The following is a 27,983-nucleotide window of genomic DNA, read 5'->3' on the forward strand; positions in this document are numbered from 1 at the left end:
GACAAAGAGAGGACTTTATTAGCTGCCTCCTTTCCACAGAATCCAAAACCGAGACCTGCTTTTGAAGACAATATAACACATACCAGCTGCTTAATGCCCTGTAAACGGTGAAAGTACCCGACAGGTAAGGCCGTGCTTGAATTAGCCACGGGCAACCAGATTGTAATGACGCCCTCGGAGCCTCTCCGGTGCACCGATTAGCGGCAGCTTCAGGATGACTTCTATGAACTAATGAAGTATATGTCTGTAAAGCTTTATAAAGCTGATAGAACAGGGGTGTCCAACCTGCGGCCTTCCAGCCGGGCTGAAAAAGCATTATGGGAGATGTAGTCCTGCAGCAGCAGGAGGGCCGCAGGTTGGACACCCCTGTGTTTTTTTTTTCTGGTGGGCACGGCCCCCAGCAGCTGGCAATAAAGTATTTAGGCGCTCCAGAGCCTAATTATTTCAGAGCGATAGGGAAGCTGTGGACCAAGTTAAAGTCACAGCAGGCAATAGGAACGAATATTCCCGAATATAATTTAAATGGTCAGGATGGGGGGGGGGGGGATTAAAGAATACTGAATTACTTGTAGGGTTAGCGTCCCTTTCTCTCCAGGCGTCGGAGAAGAAGCAGCACGTCGGAAGTCGAAAATACTATAAGGTAAGGTTTTAAATTTATCTTTTTCCAAGTAATTTTAATAAATTATTTTATCAACTCTTTAAAGAGTTTCAGTAACGCTCTGGGATTTTGGAGCGGTGAGGGGGGGGGGAATCTGGTCTGGTTTAGGGGGGGCATTTGTAGAATCGTATCAGGCACCTTAATAGACAAACGCAGCCAGATCTTCTCTTCCAACGCTTCAACAGCCTTTTATCAGCTACACTGAAGAAAAAAACCTTTTTATTTGGCCGCAAGATCTCGGTAGACAAATAATTTTGGTATTGCCAGGAGGCAAAACCTCAGCCTGTTCTTGGAGTACATTAGATCTTTTTGAAATTAGTGGCACATCCTCTTTCCCGCTAAGTGCAAACCCACGCTGGGCAGAGCCGATATGGACTTAACTGATGATCCTGCTGATGGCCTGGAGAGACGGGAAGTCATTGTCCTCTATGTGCAAAGTCTTATGGTAGGTGACGTCCCTGGGAGACAGCACCTGGCCACAACTGGGGCACGTCGAGTAGTCCTGATCAGAAGAGTTCGAGTCCGTTTTCCAGGCCCCTTTCTTGTTCTTTTTGGAATTGTTGGAGATGGGTTTGTCTTCCAGTCTGTAGTCCCTGTGAGCGGAGAGCAGTTCCTGCTGCTTGGAAGTGTCGGGCAAGAGGACCAACAGCTCGTTGAAGATCACGTTGAAGTTCTCCCCGAGTAGCTGTCGGCAGCTTTTGTAATACTCGGAAGCGGTTATCAGCCCCTTTACAGAAATAATAAATAACAAAGTGTGAATTGATTTACAGATACACGCCAATAACATTTGGCTCGCTAAGTGCCCAGATTAGCCAGCAATGGCAGGATGGCAACGTGTAGGCCATGCCATATGTCCAAAGACTACACCAGAAAGCTTCTCTGCATACAGGCTGAGTATAAGACAGGTCTCCAGACTGCACTACGGACTATGTCTGTGCTACGGGGACGCAGCATGTGTTTCAGGGTCTTAAGTTCTAAATGGAGCTGCCGGTGGTGTGAATAAGGAGTAAAGGAAGCAGCATGTGGGCACCAGCTTGGCATGCTGGCGATCATTATCGAAGAATTATCTGGTCGTTGCCAGCACGCTGTGGTATTTGAGAGGTTTCTCAAAACAAAGGTTTACAACAGGACCCAGTCAGGGTGGTAATGCTGCCCAAACACCTTGCTGCTCTGTGGAAGTGTCTAGATGTCCAACTGACTGTCACAACGCAGACATACCGCTATAGGTCAATGCTCGACGAAGTAGTGCAGCACAACATCTTTTTATAATAAAAACAATGTAGTTTTTCATCACAATGCCCGCTGTAAACACACAATCAGTTTACAGAACAGACCTCGGTGGCAGTGCCGCAGATACAGCTTCACAAACGGCTGCGCGATAAATGGGGCAGAGAAAGCAGCTACGAACACATATGGTGTTTGTTTAAAAAGTACATCAATAGGGAAATATGTACATAACACGTTCCCACTCCTTGGTACGCTATCCCGATACGAAGCATAAGAGCAGATGCAGCGTTACCTGTCGGAATTTGCCAGAGTGGGATTTAAATTCGTTGAACTTGGACTCGTCGCTGTGCAGGAAGTCTTTGATGGAATTGATCAGGTGGATGTTCCGCTGCTGGAAATTCTCCGGCACGAGGTACGGTCTGGAGCAAAAAGTCTGCCTGGGGGACAGAAGCAACGACGGGATCACAAAGCGAGTTAAACATTCTCGAACAACCAAAACCAAAAACTTTCGCTCCTAAAACACTAATTAGCCTCAATTTATTATTTACGGAAGTCCTGAATTAATTTTAAGAAATCACCAAGTGTAGACATTTCACAATTAGACTTATTTTGAATAAATAAGGGTAAGAGACACGACAGCTTTAGAAATGCCACCTACAGTGTCCGGTTCTGTAATTATATATATATATATATATACATACATACATATACACACACACTACATCTCCTGCTACTTACTCTTTCACAGGCTTGATTGGTGGCTCTGCTGGATGAGAGACAGCGGGGATGTTGCTGAAACCGGGAGGAGGTTTCCCAACGGAGGTCGATAGTCCGGGTGGAGGCGCTAGAGGAGCTACTGTCACAACCGGAGAGAACCCTGTAGGAACCAAAGAAAATAAACCAGGGCACGAGATTGTCCACGGCTCTCTACTGTGACTTATGGATCGTTAACACTTTAAAGCATTAGGCTATCCAGCCAGTAGACCTTTATATACCGTCCAGAGGCGCTGTGGCATATGGGATCCTCTATATCATGCATTTTTGGATTTCCATATTTACCCCTAAAGCAGGCATCTTGGGGGGGGGGGGGCGTGGTAAACCACCGGAGACAGGTTGAACTTGATGATCTTTTTAACCTAATTTACTATGTATTACATTTAGAGTCATTCACCTCCGGGTGAATTTCTGACTTTAAAAAAATAAGATGTGGTAACTTAACTAATTTATACTGTATGGAGCAAAACAAGGAGATACAGAATGTGGGGGAAACATTGAGTAACTATGAAATAGGAAATTATTAGGTTGCTCCAGACTTAAACATACCTGGCGGTGGCATTCGGAGTACATTATTGTTCACTAAAGCAGGAAAGTCTTCCTCGGGCAAAGGGTATTGTGGCGCAGAATTAACAGGCATTTTAAAGCCTGGTGGTTCGCTTGAGACGCTACTCTTCTCCGGCACCTTTTCTGTTGGCCCATTTGCCACCGTGTTGGATTTGTCACCGAGGATGGAACTGGCAGGCGGTGTTGGATTCTGTTCTCTCTCTCTAGCGTTTTCCTTGAGAGAAGAATTGGCAGGTTTGTCGACCGACGACTGGCTGCTGGAAGAGGAACCGTGTTTCTCAGACCCAACTCGTTTCTTCTTGTTCACCTTTCCAGAGCTCTGAGGCGCTGGTGCCGTCAGCAGCTTGGAGATGTCAAACATGGTCGGTGTGTTACGGAATTCCTGTTGGGTTATCCCATTACCGTCTTCCTCTTCCTCGGAAAAAGAGGAGGGCTTGGGACTCTTTTTTGTTGTTCCTTTACCGTTGCCAAGTAGAGGAGCACCCTTCCCAACTTTACTTGAAGCCATACTAAGAGTCGCAGGTTTAGGTTTGCTTTTCGAAGTGCTTGCAGCCCATGCAGAAGACACGGAAGACATGGGCCTGTTTGGCTTTATATTAGACACCAAGGCCGGAAAGTCTTCCTCCTGGAACCTGTTTGTGTTCCTCGCAGTATATGTGATACCTGCAGAGAATGCTGGCACAGAGGAAGAACTGGAAGAAGCGGGAGAAGAAACAGCTGAGAGGCTTGGGAAGTCCTCTTCCTTTAGCTTTACTTGGGCTGGCTTTGCCGCACTGCAAAACACGAATTATGAGCGTTAAGAAACAAGTCAAAGAATATCATTAATACCCTCAAAACCATTACTGATAATGTCCCAAAAATAGTTCTGTACCTCAGTGATAGCGCAGCCGGAGCAGAACCAAAAGCAGGAAAATCCTCTTCATTCAAAGGTCCGTTAGACCTGGTCTCTTTAGCCCCTAGAGTCGTAGTTTTCATAAGGGAATCTGGCCCTGCAAAGAAGGAGAAACAAATGCTTCATAAGAAAGGCCTACAAAAGGTTTTTACCTCCCAGAATTTCGTTTTTTTAAAAAGGGATGCATCCAACGCATGATTTTCCAACACTAGGAATATGGAAAAAAAAAAAAAAAAAAATCTTCAACGATTAATATGCGATAATCTAATTTTTAAAGACACATTGCTTACCTGCAACCTCATGTGCAGGTTTTGCAAAGACCTTGGTCTTGCGGCCCTCCTCGGGTTCTCGCGTCTCCTCCTTCCGGGATTTCGAGTTCTCTGGGTTTTCTGAAGGTTGTTTTCTCCCCATTTCCTCTTGACGGCGAGCAGCTACAGACGCCCGAACAGCAGCGGCGACTTCTCTGTCCTCTTCCTCCCTATTGGTTTCCCATATTTAAAAAAAAAAAAAAAAGTATTTTATAGAGCGCCATCAGATTCCGCATCGCTGTGCGAAGGGGAGTAAAGCAAAAATAAGTCTGGCAGCAGCATTCAAGGTGGATTGTGGAAGGTAGTGTTATCCTTTTTGCCAGACTTAACTCTAAGAGATTAACCTGTAAAATGACATGCAACACACCTTAAAATCCAAACTGATACGGGAGCAAACTCACCTTTTATATCTCCAGCTCCCTCTCCTGTTCTGCTGCCCTCCGCGAGCGCCTCCTCCTCTCATTAACCTTCCCGATCTGTTAAATCGATCAACCTCTTCATAGTCCTCTCCGCCAACTATGCCTGGAATATTACAGTCACAGAACATATAAATCCTTAACTGTAAAAAGGGTGCCGTAGAAACAAATCAAATAGAAAAATGAAACCACTAAAGGCTTTTTCTTATATGGCACTGGACTTGAACCCAAGACAGTTGTGCATACCTTCATTTCTGCGATTATGGCGTGGCGCGTAGTTGAACTGGAGGTCGATTTGCCGGTTCTGCCGGGCCTCGGCTCTGCTCTTGCTATGGCAGGAGGTCTTGTGCGCTTTGTAATCTATTTCGGTGCGGAAAGCATGGGTGAACTGCTCGGTGCTGCACCGTCCCTCCTCGCATAAGAAGTGGCTCTCGCGAAAATGCTCCCGCAGGAAGTTGTACTCGCTGCACAAGACATGAAACTGATATTTAGGATTTTGGCGAGCTCATGCCCTCATTGGCATATAGCTAATATAGTGGCATCACCATTTAAATATACATCATTAACCCATTTATGTTTTAAGTTGACTGGCTTCTGCTGGTGTTTAAATACAAGAATCCCTTCTGCTTCTTCCATCATGCCAACCTGTAATACTCTTGGGCACCATCAGAGTCACAGAAGTGGCAGAAATAGTGGTCCCGTCGCAGATGTTTGAGTAACTCGTCATTGTCGAGGTAACGTTCATCGCAGAACTTGCACAGCGGGTGACCGCGGTGAGACGTGTCCTCGGGGTCCCCGTGAATGCGGTGACGGGCAAGGTCTTTGCGGTTATACCATTTACGCTCGTAAGTGAAATTCTGGGATTGGAATGAGAAGGATAGCGGCATTAAAAATACAAGATGAAAGAAAAAATAAAAATAAAAATAAAAAAATCCCTCTCTGCCACATATTTCTGTGGACTGCAGTCATTTAGTAAGCCCTACTTGGCCATTTTGTTCTGACCTTAAGGTGTTTCAGACAGAGCTTGCAGCTGAAGAGCTCGTGATGCTTCCTCATGTGCTGCTCCAGGTCAGGAAAGGCGTGGAAAGGTCTCACCTCTGGACACAAGGTGCATTCATGTTGTAGCAGCTTCCTACACAAACAAAAAACAACGGTAAATCAAATGTTACTTAAAAAAATAAAAAAAAGGTGAGCCAATTGTGTCTATATGAAATATAATTATCCATCACATTACTTAATGAAATCTATTACATACAGAGTTTGCGGATCATTAAAAAGTACCAGATTTGCCTATAACTTGCCCTTAAATCTGTAATTTAATGGCAGGCATCAGATGACCCTTATGAACTCTATTTGCTATGGAGTTAAAAAGTAGGGACTAGCTACTAACAAAAGAGCCGAATTCAACGAAAGGTTAGACGAAACCTGTATACCTACTTACGGCCCTGGCCTGAACGCACGTTAAAGCTCCCTTACAATACATATCTAAACTCTTACGATGGAAGCCACCATTGGGAAGGTGTATTAAGTAAATAAAGAGTTTCCGTGAGTGTAACAGGCGGCTGCACACGTTCCACACGAGTAAAGTAAGCCAGCGCCATCGTGTATTACTTCGCATTACCTGTACTGGGAGAATATTTTCCCATCGCTGAAATAGATGTCATGGTTCTTCTCATACTGCATCTGCTGAGTGTTGATGCTTAAAAAGGGAACAACTTTCTTGACAAAGATCACCTGTGGGAATAAATGATGCGCTTTATGAAACACCGTCCACGTAAAGACAACCTAACGAGCCCATGCAAGACACGGAACATCAACCCCTTGCACTTCTTCCTCTTGAGGGTCTCTTGGCGTGTATTGATGCTGGCTGAGTACTGCGGCAGTTGGGGTGCTAGAAGTTGCCTACTCTTGATGCTAAAGTAAATTACAACTTTGCACCGGTCTAGTATTAGGATATTCTTTCAGGGGGGCAGGGAGCGGTGGAAGGTAGAGTATTATTATTATTAAATGTTGTATACAGCACCATCATATTCCGCAGCGCAATGGGTATACAGGACATAAGAAGTGGTATGGAGGGATCTGATCAAAAATGTCACACTGTCCACGTGGTACATAACAGGGGCCCGTATAGCAACAGGTATATAAACACTAAACTGAGCTATACAACTGACTGCCATACACGTCGTCACTAGCGGCCCCATAAGGAAAAGGTCATATTGACAGCATAGATCTGAAAGTGAGTTTAGGAAAGAGATCCAACGAGCGCCGCAGATAATCGCAGCCTTCGCAGAAGCCCAATTAGTTATTTTTCTTTTTGGGCTGTGACTCCAACAACTTAAAGTTGACTCGGTGCCGTGAGTCACGGACAGGCCTGGTGGTTACATAAGGTGGAACTAAGGTATTCAGCGACCAAGCCTTTGGAGTGATACAGTTCAGTTTAATATTTAGCCAAAACCCTGGAGGTTGGACTGTAGAGTTTATGAGCTTTTTAACCCCTTCACGACCAAGACTGTACATGTAGGGGCTCACAATGTATCGTCATTAATGGGTTTAATCTAACTAAACTTGACAGAGGATGCAGTAGAGTTGTTACAGCATGAAGAAAGATGGCGGCATGGTGACCCACCTTGTCCAATTCCTCCCGGCACACAGCGCAGTATTTCTGCTCACACAGGACCCTCATCTTGGTGGAGCAGCGATAGCAGACGGGATGGTCACACTTCCCGATAGCATAGATCTCCAGCTCTTGGCAGCAAAGAACGCAGTTTCCTTCCAAGTCAAGGGATTTACCCGTCTTGGAGGCCATGGCTGCAGGTGGGGAAGAACCGGCTAATGGGAAGTAGAGGGGCAATCAGAGAAAAGGGCAATGAGCTGGAAGAATGGTTCCACCACCGGCGAGAACGAGGGATGTAGGTTTTAAGGAGAGGAAGTGGAAGAAGATTCCAGAAACGCTGGGGTGGAAAAACAAGAAGAAGGGGTACTGAGATGAAGCAGTTACCCTAACAGGAGGTTACGTAACATGCAAGGTGATGCAGGGGCAACTAAGAGAAGCTAAAGCAATGTAAGGGGGTATTTTCACCATTTAGAGTGGGGAGAAGCTACCAACAGATAGAAAGGAGAGGCTGGTAGTGGGGGAGGGGGTGTGACAGAACAGGCAGACGTGTCCAGAAAATTTAGCAGAAGCAGGTGATGGGGTAATAAAGGTAATGTGAATGGGGTAAGAACTAGAGATAGAGGGGGAGAGGCGAGAGCTGCCTACAGTGCTGATTATCCCTGAAGAGGCCGAGTGGGAGGGTTGGTTACAGGCCAGGCCGGTTAGACCTTCCACTGGTGACAAACCGCCGCTGGGACGTTGTGGCCGGAGCAGGGAGCTCGATGCCGGGTCTGGGACCCAAATGGAGAAGGTGACTTAGCGCCCGTGGCCCCTGGGTTTGATAGAGGCCGGTACGCGGGGCCCCAGGTCCAGTAACCAGCAGCGCCAAAAACACACGTTACCGGCTCAGCGTACGTCACTGCCCAGACTGACGTACTCTTCCGGAAAGGCACCATAGAGCGCAGAGAAAGGCGGCAAGAGCGCACTCCCACAGCGTACACTCTATCTGGTGGGAGCTGCGTGTCTGTGGTGTGGGGCTCCTAATACCCTTATTTTATTTTAATTCTAGGCCTCAAAACCCAGAATGTCCCCCAAGGCCGCTGTCTGTTTAGCCCATAGGTTTATTATTAATATAATTAAATGCGTTTTGTGCTATGTTTTTAAAGTTGAAGTCCCACTGTTATTTCCCTGTAGGTGCCATATGTATATTTTCAGTGGGTACCCAGCAATGTGCGCTAAATAGGTTTCTGTTACTTGACGCAAAAACCCGTGTGATTTACAGTCCCTTCCCGGCCATTTAACTTTGGAAAAAACGGGGTTCGTGCCGGGTCATCTGCACCACATACACGCTTTACAGATACCAGAGAGTCGCGTGAAACCTAGAAATAAATATAAATAATAATAAATCTAAATAAATATTTATGTGAAGAACATTATATACGTATTCCATATAGTATAGGACAATAAGCATATGTGGGAACTTTATGTCTACTCGGAGGCCCCCTCTGCGGTGTGAGGGGCCGCTGGCGTCGGTGGTAGGGGGGACCTCGTCGGCCATGTTTTCCAGGACACATAATTTTTACATATTAATGACCCCAGCCCAGGGAAAGTGCTGCCCTGCAGTACGTGGGATGTATAGAAGGGAAGCAATGAATCAGTTATACATTATCCCCCATACCGCAGGTCTTTACCTGGGCTGGTCAGCAAAACATGGCCGATGTGGTCACCCTAGTTGGTGGGTGACCCCACCGCCCATCCGGCCCACCCAGTCTCCTCAGTTTCTGGATGCTTTCCTTAGTTCTTGGCCTTATCTTATATCTAGCACAGTCTTATGCCTATCCCATGCATGTTTAAACGCCTTCACTGTAGTGTAGTAATTTCTACTGGAAGGCTATTCCATGCATCCAGTACCCTCACAGTAAAGTAATATTTTATTATATTACTTTAAAACCTTTGCCCCTCTAATTTAAGACTTTGTTCTTTTTGCAGTGGTAGTTTTTTTTTTCTTTTAAATACACTTTCCTCCTTTATCATGTTGATTCCCTTTAAGTATTTAAATGTTTCTGTCATATCCCCCGTCTGTCACGTCTTTCTTCCAGGCTATGGTGATCTGGGTGTCTACATTACTCCATAGTCGGGATTGTGGTTTGTTTCAAAGAAAGAGAAAAGCCAGAACAAGAGGCCATAATAGAATCCATTAGATGGAATGGAAGGAGGCTTTACTTTACTGAAAGTGTGGTAGATAAGTGGAACAGCCTCCCAGCAGAAGTGGTAGAGGGTAATACAGTGAGGGTATTTAAACATGCATGGGATAGACATACGGCTCCTTAATCTAAGACAAGACCTAGGACAGAATAAGACTTAAGGTACAGAAGCTCCAACATATCAAGTCAATTTTTGCTTTTGAAAAGCGGTATATAAATAATGAAGTCCTTTCCCCAAATGTTGGAGATTTTGTATATTTTGTATTTTAATGACTTTTTTTTGGAGTCGGTGATCATTCACTGTTTTTTTCCTATGCAGCTCGCCGCCACAAGGCTGCACTGCAGGATTACCTTTTACTTCCCTCGTTCCTTTATAACAGGATTCGAACATGCGGAGACCACGGAATGATCCAAGGATGTAGAGAATAAGAAGAATAACGGGAACTCCATAAATGATCTGACGCTTTCACCCGTCGGGACATTGACAAAGCCGACCCCCATCCAAACCCGAAAACTAAGCTAAAAACACTAAAGCTCAAAGGGTTAAAGAATGTAAAGGGGCTATGAATGGAACTGCATCACAAACATAAAGTTGACCCCTTGAAGAACCATCCAGCCTGTCTGATCTTACCATGTTGCCTTCTCTATGTACCTTTACTCTTATTCAGTTTTAGATTGTAAGCTCTTTGAGCAGGGCCCTCCTCACCTGTTGTCTCTGTAAGTCAATTTGTTATGTTACAAACTACTTGTTATGTCCTGTGCACCCATTGTACAGCGCTACGGAATTTGATGGCGCTATATAAAACAATAAATAATAATAAGATTCAGGAGCCGTATGCCTATCCCATGCTGGGATGCTGTTCCACTTATCTACCACTCTCTCAGTAAAGTAAAACTTTTTTTTGTCCTCTTTACAACATCGGCCAGCTTTTTATGCGGCTAAAGAGGGACTCTTGTTGTAAGAGGTATGGTCAGTGGTGTGGCCACGGGGCAGTTTCTTTATGTGAGTTTATGACCTATTTAAGGGTATTTATTGAACTGAACGGGAATGGGGTATGTTGTTAATTTATAAACACATCTCCTGCTGTTTCTATACACAATATTGCAGCTTTTAGGGCTGTAGAACCCTGCGATCCCCTCTTACCCAGCAAACATTCTGAGCGCCTAGTAGGAGACAGCTGGCATCTTCTGGTTTGGGGACAGGTAAAGCCAAGTGGCCCCATACACATATACATGCATACTTACACTTCACTGACACACACTAAAACACGCAAACTTACACACACTCCCTCTAACATGCACACACGTACACACAAACACTTACACATACACACACATGCTACTCTCATACCCCCTCTCTCTCACCCCTTTACCTTCCCAGAGAGTTCTTTCTAGCTGCACTTCCATAACAGGGGTTGTGCTACGTGACACCCGCGTTCTTGCATTCTTGAATGGGTAGGTCAAAGTTGGACGGACATTTTCTTTAAAAAAAAAGTAGGATCCTAAAAAAGTAGGATATCAGGGGAGGAAAGAGGGATTTGGGTCACAAGGAGGGATCCCAAAGCATCGAGTCACCAATGTGCTGACCTTGAGGCAATTGCATACTTTTTATCTGTTTGTTTACAGACCCACTCCCATCCTTTTAGTGTTTTGTTGTTTTTTTTCTCTTCTACTGCAGCTATTTCCATAACATTTAACCCTTTAGAGACCCCTTTTCTTTTTCATGCTGGTTAAGTAACATAAGACAAGGGGGGTCCACAAAAGTGCTGCAGGCGCCGAAACAGAAAATGCATAAAACCGTAATTATGGCATAATGAGTATAAAAGATTTTAGGTCCATTTTTTTTCCCCAGAATGCGCATCAAACCTATAAATATGAGTTGCTTTTGCCGCTTGCCCGTGATATTCGGCATCATGCGCTAACGGTACCCCTGTGCATCAGCCCTATTGTCTTTTCGTTCAGGTACATCCATTCTTCTGCTAATTATTTAGCTGCACTGTCATACTGAAGGATGGCAATCATGGCTTCTGAAAAGTGGCATTAACGGGAAAATGATCCTACTTCAAAAATCTCTTCTGGGGGGGGTGGGGGGGTTTTAGAAAATAAATGAGTCAGGGTGATTATGGGATAATTTGCACATTGCACAGACTGAACATAGGATAGCGTTGCGTTAATGCGTCCCGGAAGTGACAGACTCTGCTTTTTGTTAACGTGTCATGTTCTGGTGACAGGGCTTGTCATCGTTCCCTTGGTTTATCGAAATGATCAATTGGAAAAGCTGTTTAACCCTCAAAGATTCAGATGATGGAGCAGCGTTGCAGATACGTCTGGGACAGAGATGGCTGATAAAAGCAAGATGTGTCAAATAGTAAGAAAAAAAATATATATAGGGGCTTAAATGAGACTTTTTATACGGCTTTGTGAGGTGTCATGCTTTAAACATATCAGTGAAGAAGGGGTATCTGTTCCATTGTAGGGCCACAGAGGAACATTGTCTCTCCAGTCTTCAAAGGCATATGTAGCCCCTTCCTTCCTTCATTGATAAAACCAAGAGAAGGCTAAATCTTCTTGGTGCCCCCCCCCCCAAGAGGTGAACCACTGAAGTCTTCAATGGCATGTAAGAGCCAGAAGGTCAACCCACATCCAAAAACTCCAAAAAATAAAGTCTATAGGGACTCCACTGTGGTGTTTTCAGTACATGATGAGTAAGACGTTTCGATGAATATCATTTATTTTATTTTTTACAATTCCATGCATTATTGGGTCTTTTAGGGCTGCAGAATCCTGTGATACCCTCATACCCAACAGACATTCAGAGCTCCTGGAAACGAGTGTCATAAGGGGAAAATAGAGGTACATCAGGAGAGGAAAGAGGGGCACAGGGGAAGGAAAGACAGGCTTCAGAGGGAAGAAAGAAGGGCGCCAGGAGAAGAAAGAGGGGCACATGGGAGGAAATAGGGGCATAAGAGGGGCACATTGATTGGCAGGATCAGTAGATGAGTGGGTATCGTTGAACAGACTTGCTGTGTGTAGTGAACGACCCTGCCCAAGGCTTTAATCTTACTCCCCGGTATATGACGGCTTCAGACGTAAAAGATGTGGGGATTGCAACCAAAAGTGTCTTCTTGAAACCAGAAACAAACTTTGAAACTTTCCCTTTCCCGCCCGCGATGCCGCAGCGTCACATCTGGAACCCAAAATGCATTTAGGATAAGTTTTTCGACAGGCTTACAATCTTCTGAGAGACAGACCCCCGAGTGTCTCAAATAAGTGCTTTGTTATGCAGATTGTAATTAGTTCGTTCTCGCAGTTGGCTCTGCTGTCACAATCAGTGTCTTTGATGTAGTTTCAGTGTAATTTGTGAAAATCTGACACGTACCTTTATCTTATGGGACTCCATGAAACTCCTTTTATAATTATACCCCTCTGGCACAGGATAAGCCATAAATCCCCTTTCTCTACCCAAATCCCTCTGAGCTTCTTTTCCAAAAAAAAATCCCTAAAAGTCACAATAATGTGTATAAAATCAGCAGAAAATATGTTTAAATAAAATGTGTTATTTTTCCTTTAGATACCGGATACAATTACAACTGTAATAAAGTCACATAAAAAGTCCTGGCAATGCCCTGCCGGTAGGCACATCTGAACCCAAGCTGCTTCAAAACAAAAAAGGGACCAATGGTTGGCTATTTTAGAGAGCCCAAAATATTTTCATTTCTAGTTTGCCCATTTCATTCAATAAAAAGGGAAAAAAGCCCCCCTATATGCATTTGCTCCCCTCCAGCTATTTTCTGTACAGGTGGTTTGTTAGAACAGAACACATCTCCTGCTATCTGATATACTCCAGCACCGGCTCACTGAGCATGGATTGGGGTCTAACAAGACCCCCACGCACATTTGCAGAAAAAGCTCCTATTGATTTTGATATTCTCAAGCAGCCAATCAGTGGCGTAAAACGTTCAACCACAAAAGAGTTCACAAAGGTAGGTGCTTTAATATGATCTTTTTATTCGTTTTAAGTGTTTTAATAGGCATTTATTGTTCAGGAGACAGTCTGAGACATCGAACGGAGGAAAAAAGTTCGGATAATGAACCGAATTACCCAATGGTTCAGATAAGCCCTGGACGGGCCACCTGGCGTCCCAGGCAAATGCCCGGAAGGCCATCATTGGGGAGGCCGCTGGCCTTAAAGTGGCCAGGGCCACCTCATGATCGCCACTCCAGCCCTGGTTCAGATATATTGGAGAGCTGTGGAACGCTGAAGTGGAGAGAGAACAAATTATTCAGAGGTGACAAATAATGTTTTCGTTAATTATTCTGAAAAAAAAATCTCTTGCTCATCCTCCCCTAAAATGAACAGTAACACAGACTGTGATTCAGTATCGAAATGCGCATCACCCATCATGCAGGCAATTAGCGAGAAATGAACCGGGGTCCAGCAGAACTAATGAGCTTATTTAAAGAGGCGCTGTTCCATGCAACCAGATATTTAGGAAAATAGATCTTACATATTAAATCCACAGATCACAAGCTCTGCACTCGCTAAATGTCAGCAATAAAGAGAAAGTATTATCGCTTCAATCAAATCTACTGAAAAATATTTTCTGGCACAAAGGCATTCGTATCATTATTGTTTTTTTTTTTTTATTTATAGAGCGCCAGCAGATTCCGTGGCGCGGCACAAAGATTATTTGGACCAAAGAAACTCTTTATAACTTAATGCACAAGTGCATTTTTTTTTGTTATTTTGTTATGTCTCGGAATACTGGAGATGCGATCTCCTATGACAGTTGGTAACATTGTAACACCAGAAACATGCTAGCTCACATTATGTGCTAGCGGGGTGAGTGTGTGCGTATCTGTGCGCATGCGTGGTGCAGTATACCATTTGTGGGTACGTTTTGTAGAAGGTTCGGTGGGCCGTGATCGCTTCTGTATGATCAAAGCAGTTCTAGGAACATTCCAAGTGAGCTGATCTAGAGGCTCTTTAAATATTAATCCTTTATTAGCCTACTCAACAATCCTGTTTTAGTGATTCTCTAATAGTGGCAACCAAATGGTTCGAACGATGGTCCTTGTGAATGATGTCAAGTCACCTGTGTTAAAGCAGGAATTCCAGCTGTGAAAGATATTGTGAATGATGTCAAGTCACCCGTGTTCAAGCAGGAATTCCAGCTGTGATATAACACGGAGAAAAGCACCAATAGTGATGCTCAGATCAAATATAAAGGTGTCTACTACAGACTGTCTGACCCTAAGATTTTGCCCATTCACCCTACGACCTGGAGATTGGGGTAGAAACCGTTAGGTACCCTGAGAGTTCCCAGGTTTATCGATAATCAGGTCATATGATGTCATCACATGATAAACTGCTCCTTCATTGCTCTAGGATTAGATGGACCTTGGGTTTTAAGGGACTCTGATCCTAAAGATCCATTGACCATCAGGCTGGATCCATTGGTAACACAACTAATGAAGTTATTTATGAACAAAACTAGGAACTGTACTAACCGACATATTTTTCAATGTTTTATTGTCACACTTAGGTTCCTTATTTTTCACTTGTATAGGTCATGCCTATATAGATCTCTCCCCTACATTCTCAGATTAGGGTCCCCGAAGATTAAGCAACCATTGTTCATCCGACTTTGGCAACAACCTAATGAAAAAATGAATTGCAATTTTGGCAATTTTATTAGGAATACAAAAAAAGCTTTACTGAATACCTGAATTTTTGCAGCACAAGGAAAGAGTTAAGGGAATTCTGTCCTTCCTGTGACGGGTTTACACACAGTCCGTCATCCCGCTTCAGTGTAGTGGATAATAAGTTACAGGTGGACTGAAGTGGGATCTTATCCTCTAACACGTTACAATTACCGGAAGCCACAGCGGGCCAGAGAAAGTGTATCCTACTAAACTATGAATTTATTATTTATTTTAGAATCACATTTTATTTATTTAGATATTTTAATTATTCCTCCCATCATCCCAATGATTATGTGAAGGTCAGCCAGCCAGCCAGCCCATGGCACTTTATCGGCCGTGGACTACAAACCACATCAAAAGTTAAAGAAAAGAGATGTACACGCTGGCCATTGGGCTGTATGAGCTAAGCCAGGGCTGAGCAGGACCTGAGGCTAGGCTTGGTGAGCCATGTGTGAGCTAAGGTGGACGCGACGGAAACAGGAGGGTAGTTGTCGAGAAGGTGTCATAGAGCTACCTGCCAGCTGCCCTCAACCTCTGGTAATGTCCGTGCATGGCAGTGGAATCCGCATTTGGTGACTTTTGTAGTACTTTGGTGCGTTTCTCTGTTTCTCTACACACTACTCAGCATCTCCACGTTAGTTATGTCTTCTGTATTTAATACAGATGCTGTCTTCCACCCATAGCCCATGTAATAGGCCATTTTCTCCTGTGGTACCTGGAGGCAGAATGGAAAGGGAATGCGACTGCTATAGGCAGAAGACTTTCTCTCTCTGGGCCATCCCTAGTCATCTCAGACCAAGGAACCATCCGTAGAAGCAATTCCTTACAGAGAGCTCACCCGGACTGAAAAAACCTAATCAGAGATACGGGTCGAGGATGCTCATACTTTTTCCTCTCCTTACAGGTCAGACCTGAGCCAGACATTGGGCTTGGGCCAACACCAGTTTCCCCAGCTTTACGTAAGAAACATGTACATAATTCATTGTACATCCAAGTCCAAATGAAAAAAAAACTAAGAAAAAGCTATGCCATAAGAACAGGATTATTATAGTTCTGGGTTTTGTTCTGGAGACTTCTCCAGAAGGATATTGATGTTCTCAATAGAGTTCGGAAACGGACAACTAAAATGGTAAATGGTTCGAAGGATCAGGAGAGACTGAGGGATCTCAATATGTCCGGCTTGGCGGAGAGAAGAGAAAGAGAGGGAATGGAATAAAAACATTTAAATAAATAAAGGGATTTAACGAAGTACAGGAGGGAAAAATATTTTCAAAGAAGGACGGATGTTAGGTCATCATAATCTAAAACAGAACCAGTGTTAGAGATGGTGGTAAAAACCTGAGGTCCTTCACGAGTTGTATGGACCTGACGGTCTCTTTCAAGACACTCTACCCTGAAAGAGAGTCATCTCCCCGGAATACAAATACGAGACCATTAGAACTCCGCATCAAGTAAACCAGCAGATGGATGGCTTAGACATTTAACGTTATAACCCCAGCACCATTTATTGTACGTCTTTAATCTTTCAATGTCTTATTTAACTAATAGCCCCGGAAACTGCTCCTATTTTTGGGTTTCTAACGAGGATGTAATAACAGATGCTTCAGGAGCCATGTGTCAGGCACTCAACAAAGCTGTCTTGCGGAACATTGTGATACAGGCATTATTCAGTGCGTCACCTTCCAGACAATATTAGCTCCGCAAATAAAGTATGGATGCGGTACTCGGCTGGGAATATTGAATAGGTCGCACTTCAGCACTGACTGAAAGGTTTAATGTGCTCTGCGTGGTAATTAGATGTCCCGCAAATGAGCTCAATTTATGCCGTAACATGTTAGACAGTCAGTGATAAAATATTTAGTCTTAAATCCCTGTTAAATACCAATGCAGCGATTGTATAATCTTACCACGATTCTTCTTTGTTGATAAAATGATGTGTTGGAATTAAATTGTTTCTGAAGATAGAATTTTCTGTATGAATAGCCTCCTCAAAGATTTTTTTTTAGTTAAAATATTTGTTATGCAAAATTAACCATTAAAGTGTTGGGTTTTATAGTTCAAAGATTCCAATACTTCCCAAGTTTATCTCTGTTTTGTTTGCCCATTCCTTCTTTGGAACCGAAATCCCCTGATGTCCCTCTTTCTTCCCCTGATGTTTCTCTTTCCTCCCCTGATGTCCCTTTTTCTTCCCCTGATGTCCCTCTTTCCTCCCCTGATGTCCTTCTTTCCTCACCTGATGCCCCTCTTTTGTAGGAGGTCAGAATGTTTGCTGGGTATGAGGGGATCGCAGGGTTCTACAGTCCCAAAAGCCCCAATAATGTGTATAGAAACAGCAGAAAGTGGGAATAAACAGGACCGGACTCGCTACCAGGCAAATGCTAAGTTGGCCAGTGCCATTTTTCGTGAGTCTCTTAATGCTGAAGGCAGATCTGGAGGTTTAATATCCATCCATGGGCTGAATACATGAATTAGTGTAATACTATGTGGCTGCTCGTATCCACCCGGCAGCCACATATACATCATTTAGTGGCCGCCTTTCTTCCCCAGTCCAGCCTTGGGCACAACCATTAAATTGTAAGTAAACACACATTTTTCTTGTTCTAAATTACCAAATCAGTCACATAAATAGGTCACAAAGTCACATAAAAAAATTTATGAAAAAGCTCCACGACCTAGGCACACCTCTTACCACCGAGGCCGGACCGGGAACTAAAAAAAACAGACCCGGAAGTATTTAAATTCCCAAATTCCAACCCCATACCAGTATTTCATGGCGCTATTATTGTGAGCACAGCATTTCTTTTATTTCCAGAAAAACCCTACAGTAAAAAAACATGTTTTTTTAAAGGTATAAAAACGAAAAACATATAGTTCCGAATATGGCTGTGGCCCATGACATCATGTAATGGGTTAGAAACAATTGAGAGAGCACTAGCATAATTCCCATCAACCATTATTACGGGCCGCGACGGCGTGATTGGCGGAGGCTGAGCGCTGGGGGGTTTAATTTCATGACATCACTTCCCCCAGCGCTCTGGAGACTGGCAGCATCCGCAGACCGGCCGGCCTGTGCAAGCTCGCTGCCTGTGAACTCGGAGGAAAAAGCCTTATGTCCCTACTCCTGCCTGCGCTGAGAAAAGTGAACTGAGGTAGGTGCACATTATGTTTCTGTGACAGGAAATATTGGGGGCGTGAGATGGTAGGTGCACATTATGTTTCTGTGACAGGAAATATTGGGAGGGATGGGAGGTAGGTATACATTATGTTTCTGTGACAGGAAATACTGGGGGAGGGAAGGTAGGTGCACATTATGTTTCTGTAACAGGAAATATTGGGGGGGGTAGGTGCACATTATGTTTCTGTGACAGGAAATATTGGGGGGGTGAGAAGGTAGGTGCACATTATGTTTCTGTGACAGGAAATATTGGGGGGGAGGGGAGGTAGGTGTACATTATGTTTCTGTGACAGGAAATATTGGGGGGGTAGGTGCACATTATGTTTCTGTGACAGGAAAAATTGGGGGGAGGGAAGGTAGGTGCACATTATGTTTCTGTGACAGGAAATATTGGGAGGGGAAGGTAGGTGCACATTATGTTTCTGTGACAGGAAATATTCGGGGGGAGGGAAGGTAGGTGCACATTATGTTTCTGTGACAGGAAATATTGGGGGGTAGGTGCACATAATATTTCTGTGACAGGAAATATTTTAGGGGGAGGGAAGGTAGGTGCACATTATGTTTCTGTGACAGGATATATTGGGGGGGAGGAAGGTAGGTGCACATTATGTTTCTGTGACAGGAAATATTTGGGGGGGGGTAGGTGCACATTATGTTTCTGTGATGTCACACATATATACAATTAATTATGCAAATTAGCATGGCCGGTATTTTTTTTCAAGAAAGGTGGCAACCCTAATTGCACCACATGTTGCACACAAATTTACACACACTCTTGCACTACTGGTATACACACAAATACATACTCATGCTACACACACACACGTACACATATACACTCATGCTTACACACTTACACATACACATTCACGCTAACACACAACCTCTCTAACACACCCAGACACACATACATAGACACTCATGCTAACACACACTCTAACATACATAGATACATACATACTCACTCACCTCACCCCTTACCTTACCAGATGCTTCTTTCAGCTGTTCCTTGCAACCGCGGTTTTACTGCAGGGTCACGTCGCGTTACGTGATCCTGCCGTGTTCCTGCCTCTGCCAGTGAGCCGGTCCTTTATCAAGAACAATTTCCCCCCTCACTACTTCCCCTATCTCCACCACTTCTGCTGGGAGGCTGTTCCACTTATCTACCAACCTCTCAGTAAAGTAAAACTTACGTAACATATAGCTGAACGCAAACGCATTCCGATTCTGAATTTTCCCTTTCAGATTGAGGATCACATCTGAGATTCGTAGCTCAAAAGATACTTAAAGTGCTTAAGACGTGACGTCTACTAAGCAGCTGAGATCACCTGGAGATGGTAATTTACGTAACGACGGTGCAGATTGTAAACGCAGGCTGCAAATAGTAAGAGAACATTGAGAGACGGGCACATGCGGTACAATGAGCGTTGTACGAGGTAACATGAGGTATTTTCTAACGCTCCGTAACATATTCTATTCATTTACTAAATGTCACCGAGGTAATATCCATTGTTTTCTTCGGATAAACACAGGAGAAGAGATGTTTGGATTAATTAGTTCATTTACTGCTGCCCCGCATCATGCTCCTCCCACCTCTCGGACCCCATGTTCTTCCCGCTGCCCCGCATCATGCTCCTCCCACCTCTCCGCCGATGTTCTTCCCGCTGCCCTACATCATGCTCCTCCCACCTCTCCGCTCCATGTTCTTCCCGCTGCCCGGCATCATGCTCCTCCCACTGCCCCACCCCATGCGTACACGAGATCATTCATTACTCTCCCTTATTGGGCAAATAAACCTTAGTAGATCTGTCATTTTAATCTTTCTTCTGAAGGTTTAATCACATAAGAACAAGGAAAAATGTTGCTCCAGTTTCTATGGCAACAACCTATCAAAACCTGCTTCTGTGTCACATGGCAATTAAGCATTCCTGGCATAAATTATAAACAAGGCAAATTCGACATGAAAAAAAAATATTCTGGACATTCACGCACTAGCAATGGCGTTTCTATCGCAGCATTTAAAGGGACACTCCCGCCCTCATATGCATTTTATTTAACGAAAGGTCCCTTTAAATTGGACACTGATATTATTTATGATAATTTATGGATTTAGAGCACCATCATATTCCTCAACAACAAACAATGGGACTGACAACGTTTCAATCCATTCACACCCTCAATATCTGCATACCTGGGGGCATTCTAAATGATCTGACCCCAAGACTCTTGCAATATTAACCCTTTAATAGCCCATCATGAGTGGTTCGCCAAATGTGTTACTCAATTGCCTCTAGTATCGGTTCCAACGGAAACCTTAACTTGACATTATTTAAAGATACACTTAATCAAGTCGCCTGCATTCAAGCAGGGATATCAACCATAACATACTGGGAGCAAAAGCAACTGGGAGTCTTATATATGATCACGGCGGGGGGAAAATACGAGGGAGTCAGATCCAGACTGACCCCGAGAATCTGCCCCTTCACCCTGAGATTGGGGCAAATCCTGAGAGTTCCCAGGTACGATTAACTGTTTCTGTTTTAACAAACAGCAAGTAAAGTAAAAAAAACGCAACCCGGAAGCTGAAAGGGTCAATTTTATGAAATCATATTAAAAATGCCAAGTGTGTGTCTGATGTGTTCAAGTGGGAGGCGAGATGGAGTGTAACAGCCGATAGAATTCACGCTGTGATAGCGCACTTTACCGGGAGCAAACTGTAATTTCAGTGATAGTTCGAACAATATAATAGCCCGCCATTAACCCTTTGTCAGTGCAGGGAATGAGCGGCGCCTTCCTAGCCCCCGCTGTCTCCGCGTGTCCGGCAGTGTAAGGGTTACTTCAAGCGGGCGGCGATAAAAGAAAAAATAACTCCCTTGCTCCCAAAATACACAGAATTCTAGGAAACGAGATTTACTTTGCCTTAGTCATCTTGATTGTGTACTACAAAGCAAAATGACAATAGCCCACATGCTCCCATATTAGTTACACATTACAATAACAATGAGGCCTTAAAGGTCTCCGATCCGTAATTATTAGCAGGTTGAAAACAAGTCTGGTCTGAAGTCAAATTGTTTTCTTTCAAGGCGACAGAGAAAACAGAATCACAGCTGCTTCAGACTATAACTCCCATAACACCCGGCCAACAAGCCGCATCTCTGAATTGCAATCATCGCAAAGTTTTCTGGATAATACGATGTTGTATATCATTCATCTCGTTATCACGTTCCAAGGTAGTCAGAAGCTTAGATGTAATGTAAGGACATATTACTTTACTCAAGGTAACCAGCCTCCCAGCAGAAGTGGTAGAGGGTAATACAGCAAGGGGATTTAAACATGCATGGGATAGACATACGGCTCCTGAATCTAAGGCGAGACCAATGACTGATTAAGGTCATTGCAGCAGGAGAAAGAGGCAGATACTACCTCTAAAGTCTGCGGTCACTGAGCTGTTTTCATAGAAAACAAGGAAATTTCTGGTGGTAACATAATTGGAAAAGGGTTTTCTAACCATCAATTAGCCTTTTAAACTTAAACCTGGTTCAGCGAACACAACGTGACAGGAGTGATGGGAGTGATAAAGGGTCATTGGAACACAGGAGTGATGGGAGTGATGAAGGGTCATTGGAACTAGACTTGGGCACCAGGGGGCTCTTCGTGCTCGTCTTCGGGGAAAAAAAATCTTCGTATTCCGCGAATATTCACCTGTTCCTGTCTTCTCTTCGGACGAATATTCGTGGACATTCTTCGTGTTCGGTTTTTCTTCGTTTTTTCCGGTTAAGGGGTTAATACGGGGTTAACGCGTACCGCAGCAGCTCTAGCGCCAGGAGTTTAAATGTCCGTATGAGCAACTCTATTGGTCGTCAGCAGGGGGCTTGTCTGCCAATGGTTGATGGCAGACAAGCCCCCTGCTGGCGACCAATAGGGTCGCTCGTACAAACTGTTAAACTCCTGGTGCCGTAACTTGTCCGGCAGATCCCGCTGGTCTCCCTGTTCTATGAGTTAAATGTCTATACGAACGACCAATAAAGTTGCTCGTACGGACATTTAACTGATAGAACAGGGAGACCAGTGGGATCTGCCGGGTAAGTTGCAGCATTGGGGTTAACTTTATAACTTTAATTAGGGGTTAACTTTTAACTCTAGGCTCCTGGTGCACTTGTTGCACCTTAAGGGGTTAAGGGGCCGTGCGAGTGAGCCTATTGGTCACTTGCACGGCCCTTTAACCAGCGGAAATCCATAGGTTCGCTGTCAGGGGTTACAAAGGCCGTGCGAGTGAGCCTATTGATCACCTGCAGGGTCTTCCTCTGGCATCAACCAATTGGTTGATGCCAGAGGAGGTCCCTGTAGGCGACCAATAGGCTCATTCGCACTGCCCTGTAACCCGTGATGGCAAACCTGCGGATTTCCACTTCCGTGAACTGCCGCGAAGCCGCGATGCCAACGAAGATCTTCGTTGTGTGAGTCTTCGTCTTTGCCTACGTTTTACCGCCGCTGTCTTCTCTTCGGCGTGTCTTCGGAACGAACACGAAAACTCACTCTTCGTGTTCGTTTCCATGTTCGCCCGAAGACGAATGCACAAGTCTAATTGGAACACAGCAGTGATGGGAGTGATAAAGGGCCTCTGTACGCCTATGAAGAGATTCCATTAAAAATCAACCGTTTCTAGCTACAATAGTCATTTACGTTAACCCCGTCTGCGCTGGATTTCTGATCCATTTCATGTTATTTTAATGGACAGTTTGCTTTTCTTTCAAAAACATGGAAAAAAATGGGAATTGACCCCAATGTTTTGAACGGTGGTCTATATATAGTTATTGAGCCGATGTATAGGTTAAAGAATATTTAAATGTTTCTGTCGCGGTATGTGGGATGTATTTACAGAGTATTGTGGAATCTTGAACATATCATTGTTGATTCGTGCGAAACCCACTCGTCCTCAGGGCAGATGGTTTACAACTGTATGTAAACAGATAGAATTTAGTCTATACATCTAGTAGGCGCTCAGCCAGGACAATGTAAATCTTTAGTTTGTTTTTCGCCTGGAGACAGAACTTGGGGTCGCCACAGGAGCGCCGTTACGGCACACCCTACTCCCTGCCCACTTCCGCTGCAAAAACGCAGCAAATCGCCCACCCATATCAGCGGAATCCGCCCACCAACATCAGTGGGACCCGCTCACCAACATCAGTGGGACCCATCCTTCAGCATGAACAGGACCCGCCCACCAACATCAGCCAGACCCACCCATCAACATCAGCGGGACCCGCCCACCAACATCAGTGGGACCTGCACCCTGACATCAGCAGAACCGCTTACCCGCGTTCTGAAAACTGAGAGTACCGGATAGCAAAACTGGGCACAGATCAGGCTCCCCCGAGTGCCACTTCTCCTTGGGCCAGTTGGGGAAATCCGAGTGAGATGAGATATGATGTCATATCCCGTCGCTCAGCATGGTATTTAAATTCTCTATAACTGTGCAAAATATTCTCAAAATCCTTCACTGATCTCAGGGCTGGAACTTCCCTTCTAAGAGACTGCTAGGCACAATAAATCCAGCTAAAAACTAAAAAAATCTAATGTATGCAGTTAGTAATTATGAATTGAGAGCTAAAATATGGCGCATGATCAGAAGTGGGCGGGGAAGTTGGTGTAGTTTTTGTTAAGCCTTAGACCACATAGAGAAATTTGCCAGCTGATCCAACCCATTCGGCCCCCTTCTAGCCTGCCCGGTTTTCCTTCTTAGACCTTAATCAGTCATTGGCCTTGTCTTAGATTCTGGAGCCGTATGCCTTTACCATGCATGCTACCACTTCTACAGGGAGGCTGATCCACGTATCTACTACCCAATAAAGTAAAACTCCCAGGATTGTCCAGGATAGTCTCTATGTAATAGCAGCACTCTCATGTCATAGGTAAGTTAAGACGTCTGTTAAGACGATGTATGGCCCCATGAATGAGGGACTCGACAGGGCATTTTGTGGCCAGCATCAACAGTGTTGCCCATCCAACCAAGTTCATACCCCCACTGTCCCTGAATCCGAACAATAGAATATAATTGTGCTTTATAATGTAACCGTGCAGGAAACTGCCAAAACTGGCGAGCGTGGATCGAAGGTTCACAATGCGGACCGGTGGCTCTGATCCAGGAGTAGATGTCCATCCACATTAAACGGAAAAAGTCTATGTTTCTCCTTTGTCTGCTTTATTATTCCGAGTGAGTTGTTTGTGATCCAGATGCTTCCCGAGCTCCGCGTAATGCGACGTGACATTTACCGCGATTTAACTCCCATTAAGATGAATAATTAGAGAAGTTTTATTGAAGATGTTTACGGCCCTTTGTCTTCCTGCGAAAGTTTAATGTTTCACGGATAATTCCGTTATTAAAAGGGAGAGAGATGGAGACCGATCTGTTTGCCGGATAATGAGGTTTTAGACATGTGTCCGGATTTCTAACGAGTTAACCGGCAAATCGAGTAAACGGGGTAATTACGAAGTGCGGTCTTTGCAGAAGCTAACAGAACGATCCGTAATCCTCGTACGCCGCGCGCTGCTTTGTTTATACCCACCCCGGGAGTCTGAAGATGTCATTATTTCAAGGCACTTACAGATACCATTATTCAGAGATAAATATGTGACATCTTCCTCCGGAGAGCACACGCCACTGTGGTATCTGTCATTATACCTCTCGAGGCTTGTCACCAATACTCGCATTATCACAGGCATAAACCCCTGTGCGGGGAGGTTTATTCCACAGGGTAAAGAGGATGGCTGCCGATTACAAAAATGCACCCCCCTCCCAAGGATTGACAGCTGCCTGTCCCTTATGGTCGACTTAGCTAGCCAACAATACCTGGGAACTCTCGGGTTGTTTGCCCCAGTCTCAGGGGCAGATTCTCTGGGTCTGGAGCTGACTTCTTCCTATTCTCCCCGCCATGATCATATATAAGACTCCTAGTTGGTGCTTTTGCTCCCAGTATGTTATGGCTGATATCTCTGCTTGAATGCAGGTGACTCAATTTAGTGTATCTTTGAGCGAGTGTGTGTATGAATGGTGGGGTTAGAGCGAGTGTGTGTGTACGAATGGTGGTTAGAGGGAATGGGTTTGTATGAATGGTGGGGTTAGAGCTAGAGTGTGTGTACCAATGGTGGGGGCTGCGGTGCCATACGGCCCCTGGGCAAAAAACTTCCAGTCCTCCCCTGGCTCTAGATAATTGCAAATGGAACTCTAGAGCATTTGTATTTAAGTTCAGTTGAATCGGTCAGGGAATGAGGAAAACAAGACGGCGTGCAAATAAATGCACCAGCGTCCGTGCGAAACGGGCTCCTCTATGCATATTACCAAAAAGTAGGACCATTAATGTTTTTTGAGGGGATATGCGTATATATATAATGACCCCAGAACGTTAATAAAATCCAGAATTCTACCCAGGAGGCCTGTACTCCTCATACAATAACGCGCCGCCCGAGAAGCTTCCATTACATCCATCACGGTGACGAATCAGTGTCAAGAACTTCGTCCAGACGCTCGACCTCTTTCTCTCTCATAACGTCACGCAATTTTCCCCTAATCTTGTGTACGGGATTTATAATCATTTCTATTGCCCCGCGTTAAATAGAATTATTATTAACCCACACGGGGTTTAGAGAACGTAGCCCTGGAGAGCTAACGTCTCGTCCCCCCCAAAGGATCAAAACCTGTTTTATTGGATAGTTTGATACTTAAGAATACATTCAGCTAAACCAATTTTTATGGTCGTGTATATATATATATATATATATATATATATATAAGCCTATTCACCCGGAAGGCTAATCTATGCATCTACTACTTTTCCTATAAATCTTCACACTCCAACAAGTCTGACAGGTAATCCTTAGTGGCGTCTTAGATTCAGGATAGCTATATGCTTAAATTGCATTAGCCCCTGCTGGGAGACAGTTCCACTTATCTACCACCCTCTCAGTAAAGCAAAACTTCATTACTGGGGCAAACTTATTAAAATATTAAAAAGTGCTAATACTTTAAGTAAAGAAATCATATTTCATAATAGAAAGCATGACTTTTGTAACTTGTTTAACCCTCTCAGCACGTGGCTCTGATGCGTTTCCAGGCATATCATACATGGGTTATTATTATTTATTATTATTAACATATTATTATTAATATATACACAACAAAGATGCATTTACACTGATGCAACAGACCTGGTCCCAGAAGAAAGGTGGGAGCTTGTTACAGAATTCCGAAGAATGGTTAAAATTGGTAATGTTTGCATATTAAACACTTTGCGGCTGTTACATATACATTGTATCCCAAACACAATACACACATTCCGGCCGGTATAAAGCATAATATATAATAATAATAATATATAATATTAAATATAATATATAATAATATAATAATTTAATATAATAAGCCTCCAGCAAGCCCCCCATATAAAACACACACCATGAGGCAGTCCCCACCTCCTACTCCCCTGTAGGATGAGTCTGTTGTAAATGATGCATTGATGATGACTCCTGCTTCTCCCTCCTCCCAGGTCCCCTTTATATAGAAGGGGAGAGGGGTCTCAGTAACACAGAACACTGGGGAGAGCTGCACTTAGAGAAGCAACCTGTCAGCTTCTGGTGTCTCTGTCTCATACAGAGCATCAGTTCCTTCTCCTAAGAACCTCATCCAGGAGCCCTGACTAGTAGGCATCACTACTTGCACTTCTCATCCGTCCTTGCACTGACCATTCCACTTGTCTCACTTGGACCCCTAAAGATTGTGATCTAAGATGGGTTGTCTCCTGCCCCATGCTGGGTGGTGGTTTCTTGGCTCCCTTCTCCTAGTTGCCCCCCAGCAAGGTACATCTTGGTACAAACATTCTGCAAGCCCCAGGTACCACACAGTGGGTAGAGCTTCAGGACTTTTGATAGGAGTCCGACGCTCACCTTACCTATGGAGGAGGGAGGTGAGTGGGGACAACTACTTAGACGTCCAGCAGGTGGCTCCAGAGGGGAGGGATGTAATCCAGGGGAAGGAGGAGGATGCTGACACTAGGTACCCGCAGTATCCTGGACAAGAGGGGGTGAGAAGACTGATAGAAGAGAGGTTCCCATGGAAGACAGAGGAGGACAAAAGTGGGGAAATGAACAGAGGTATCAAGGAGCAAAGGGAAGAAGAGAGGAGTCTGGAAGAGATAAGAAGGGGAGTCCAGCTGCAAGAGCAGGAGAGGAGCCTGGAAGAGATAAAGAGAGGAGTCCAAGTCCCTGGAGAAGATGAGATGATGAGTCTGAGTGAAACCAAGAGAATTCAAGAACCAGGACAAGGGGGAATCAATATGGAAGAGGTGACTGGAAGACTCAAAATTCCAGAAGGAGGACAGGACAAGAGCCTTGAAGCCTCAGAGGTCACCATCCTGATGCCAGGAGAAAGGAAGCTTCATTATCAGCAGGAAAACTGGAGTCATTCCCA

The 27,983-nt window shown here is 44.4% G+C and overlaps 1 protein-coding gene across 1 annotated transcript in view; it reads right to left on the reverse strand.

Moving 5' to 3' along the window:
• Positions 1-1,034: 1,034 nt before the first annotated feature.
• The window catches only part of LOC149285805 (E3 ubiquitin-protein ligase ZNF598-like), a 33,153-nt gene continuing 6,204 nt past the window's right edge, over positions 1,035-27,983 (reverse strand). Inside the window, exons 3-15 of the mRNA XM_089494862.1 lie at positions 13,742-13,897; positions 7,469-7,671; positions 6,464-6,576; positions 5,845-5,974; positions 5,488-5,699; positions 5,089-5,306; positions 4,828-4,948; positions 4,409-4,596; positions 4,098-4,215; positions 3,209-3,999; positions 2,624-2,762; positions 2,178-2,322; positions 1,035-1,385 (exon numbers count right to left, since the gene is read on the reverse strand). Of these exons, the coding sequence (XP_089350988.1) occupies positions 1,035-1,385; positions 2,178-2,322; positions 2,624-2,762; positions 3,209-3,999; positions 4,098-4,215; positions 4,409-4,596; positions 4,828-4,948; positions 5,089-5,306; positions 5,488-5,699; positions 5,845-5,974; positions 6,464-6,576; positions 7,469-7,671; positions 13,742-13,897 (2,885 nt within the window). The remainder of the gene's footprint in view (positions 1,386-2,177; positions 2,323-2,623; positions 2,763-3,208; positions 4,000-4,097; positions 4,216-4,408; positions 4,597-4,827; positions 4,949-5,088; positions 5,307-5,487; positions 5,700-5,844; positions 5,975-6,463; positions 6,577-7,468; positions 7,672-13,741; positions 13,898-27,983) is intronic.

Source organism: Sceloporus occidentalis, unplaced genomic scaffold (genome assembly GCF_023333645.1).
Source record: "Sceloporus occidentalis isolate IW3139 unplaced genomic scaffold, rSceOcc1.0.p SCAF_76, whole genome shotgun sequence".
Taxonomy (NCBI): domain Eukaryota; kingdom Metazoa; phylum Chordata; class Lepidosauria; order Squamata; family Phrynosomatidae; genus Sceloporus; species Sceloporus occidentalis.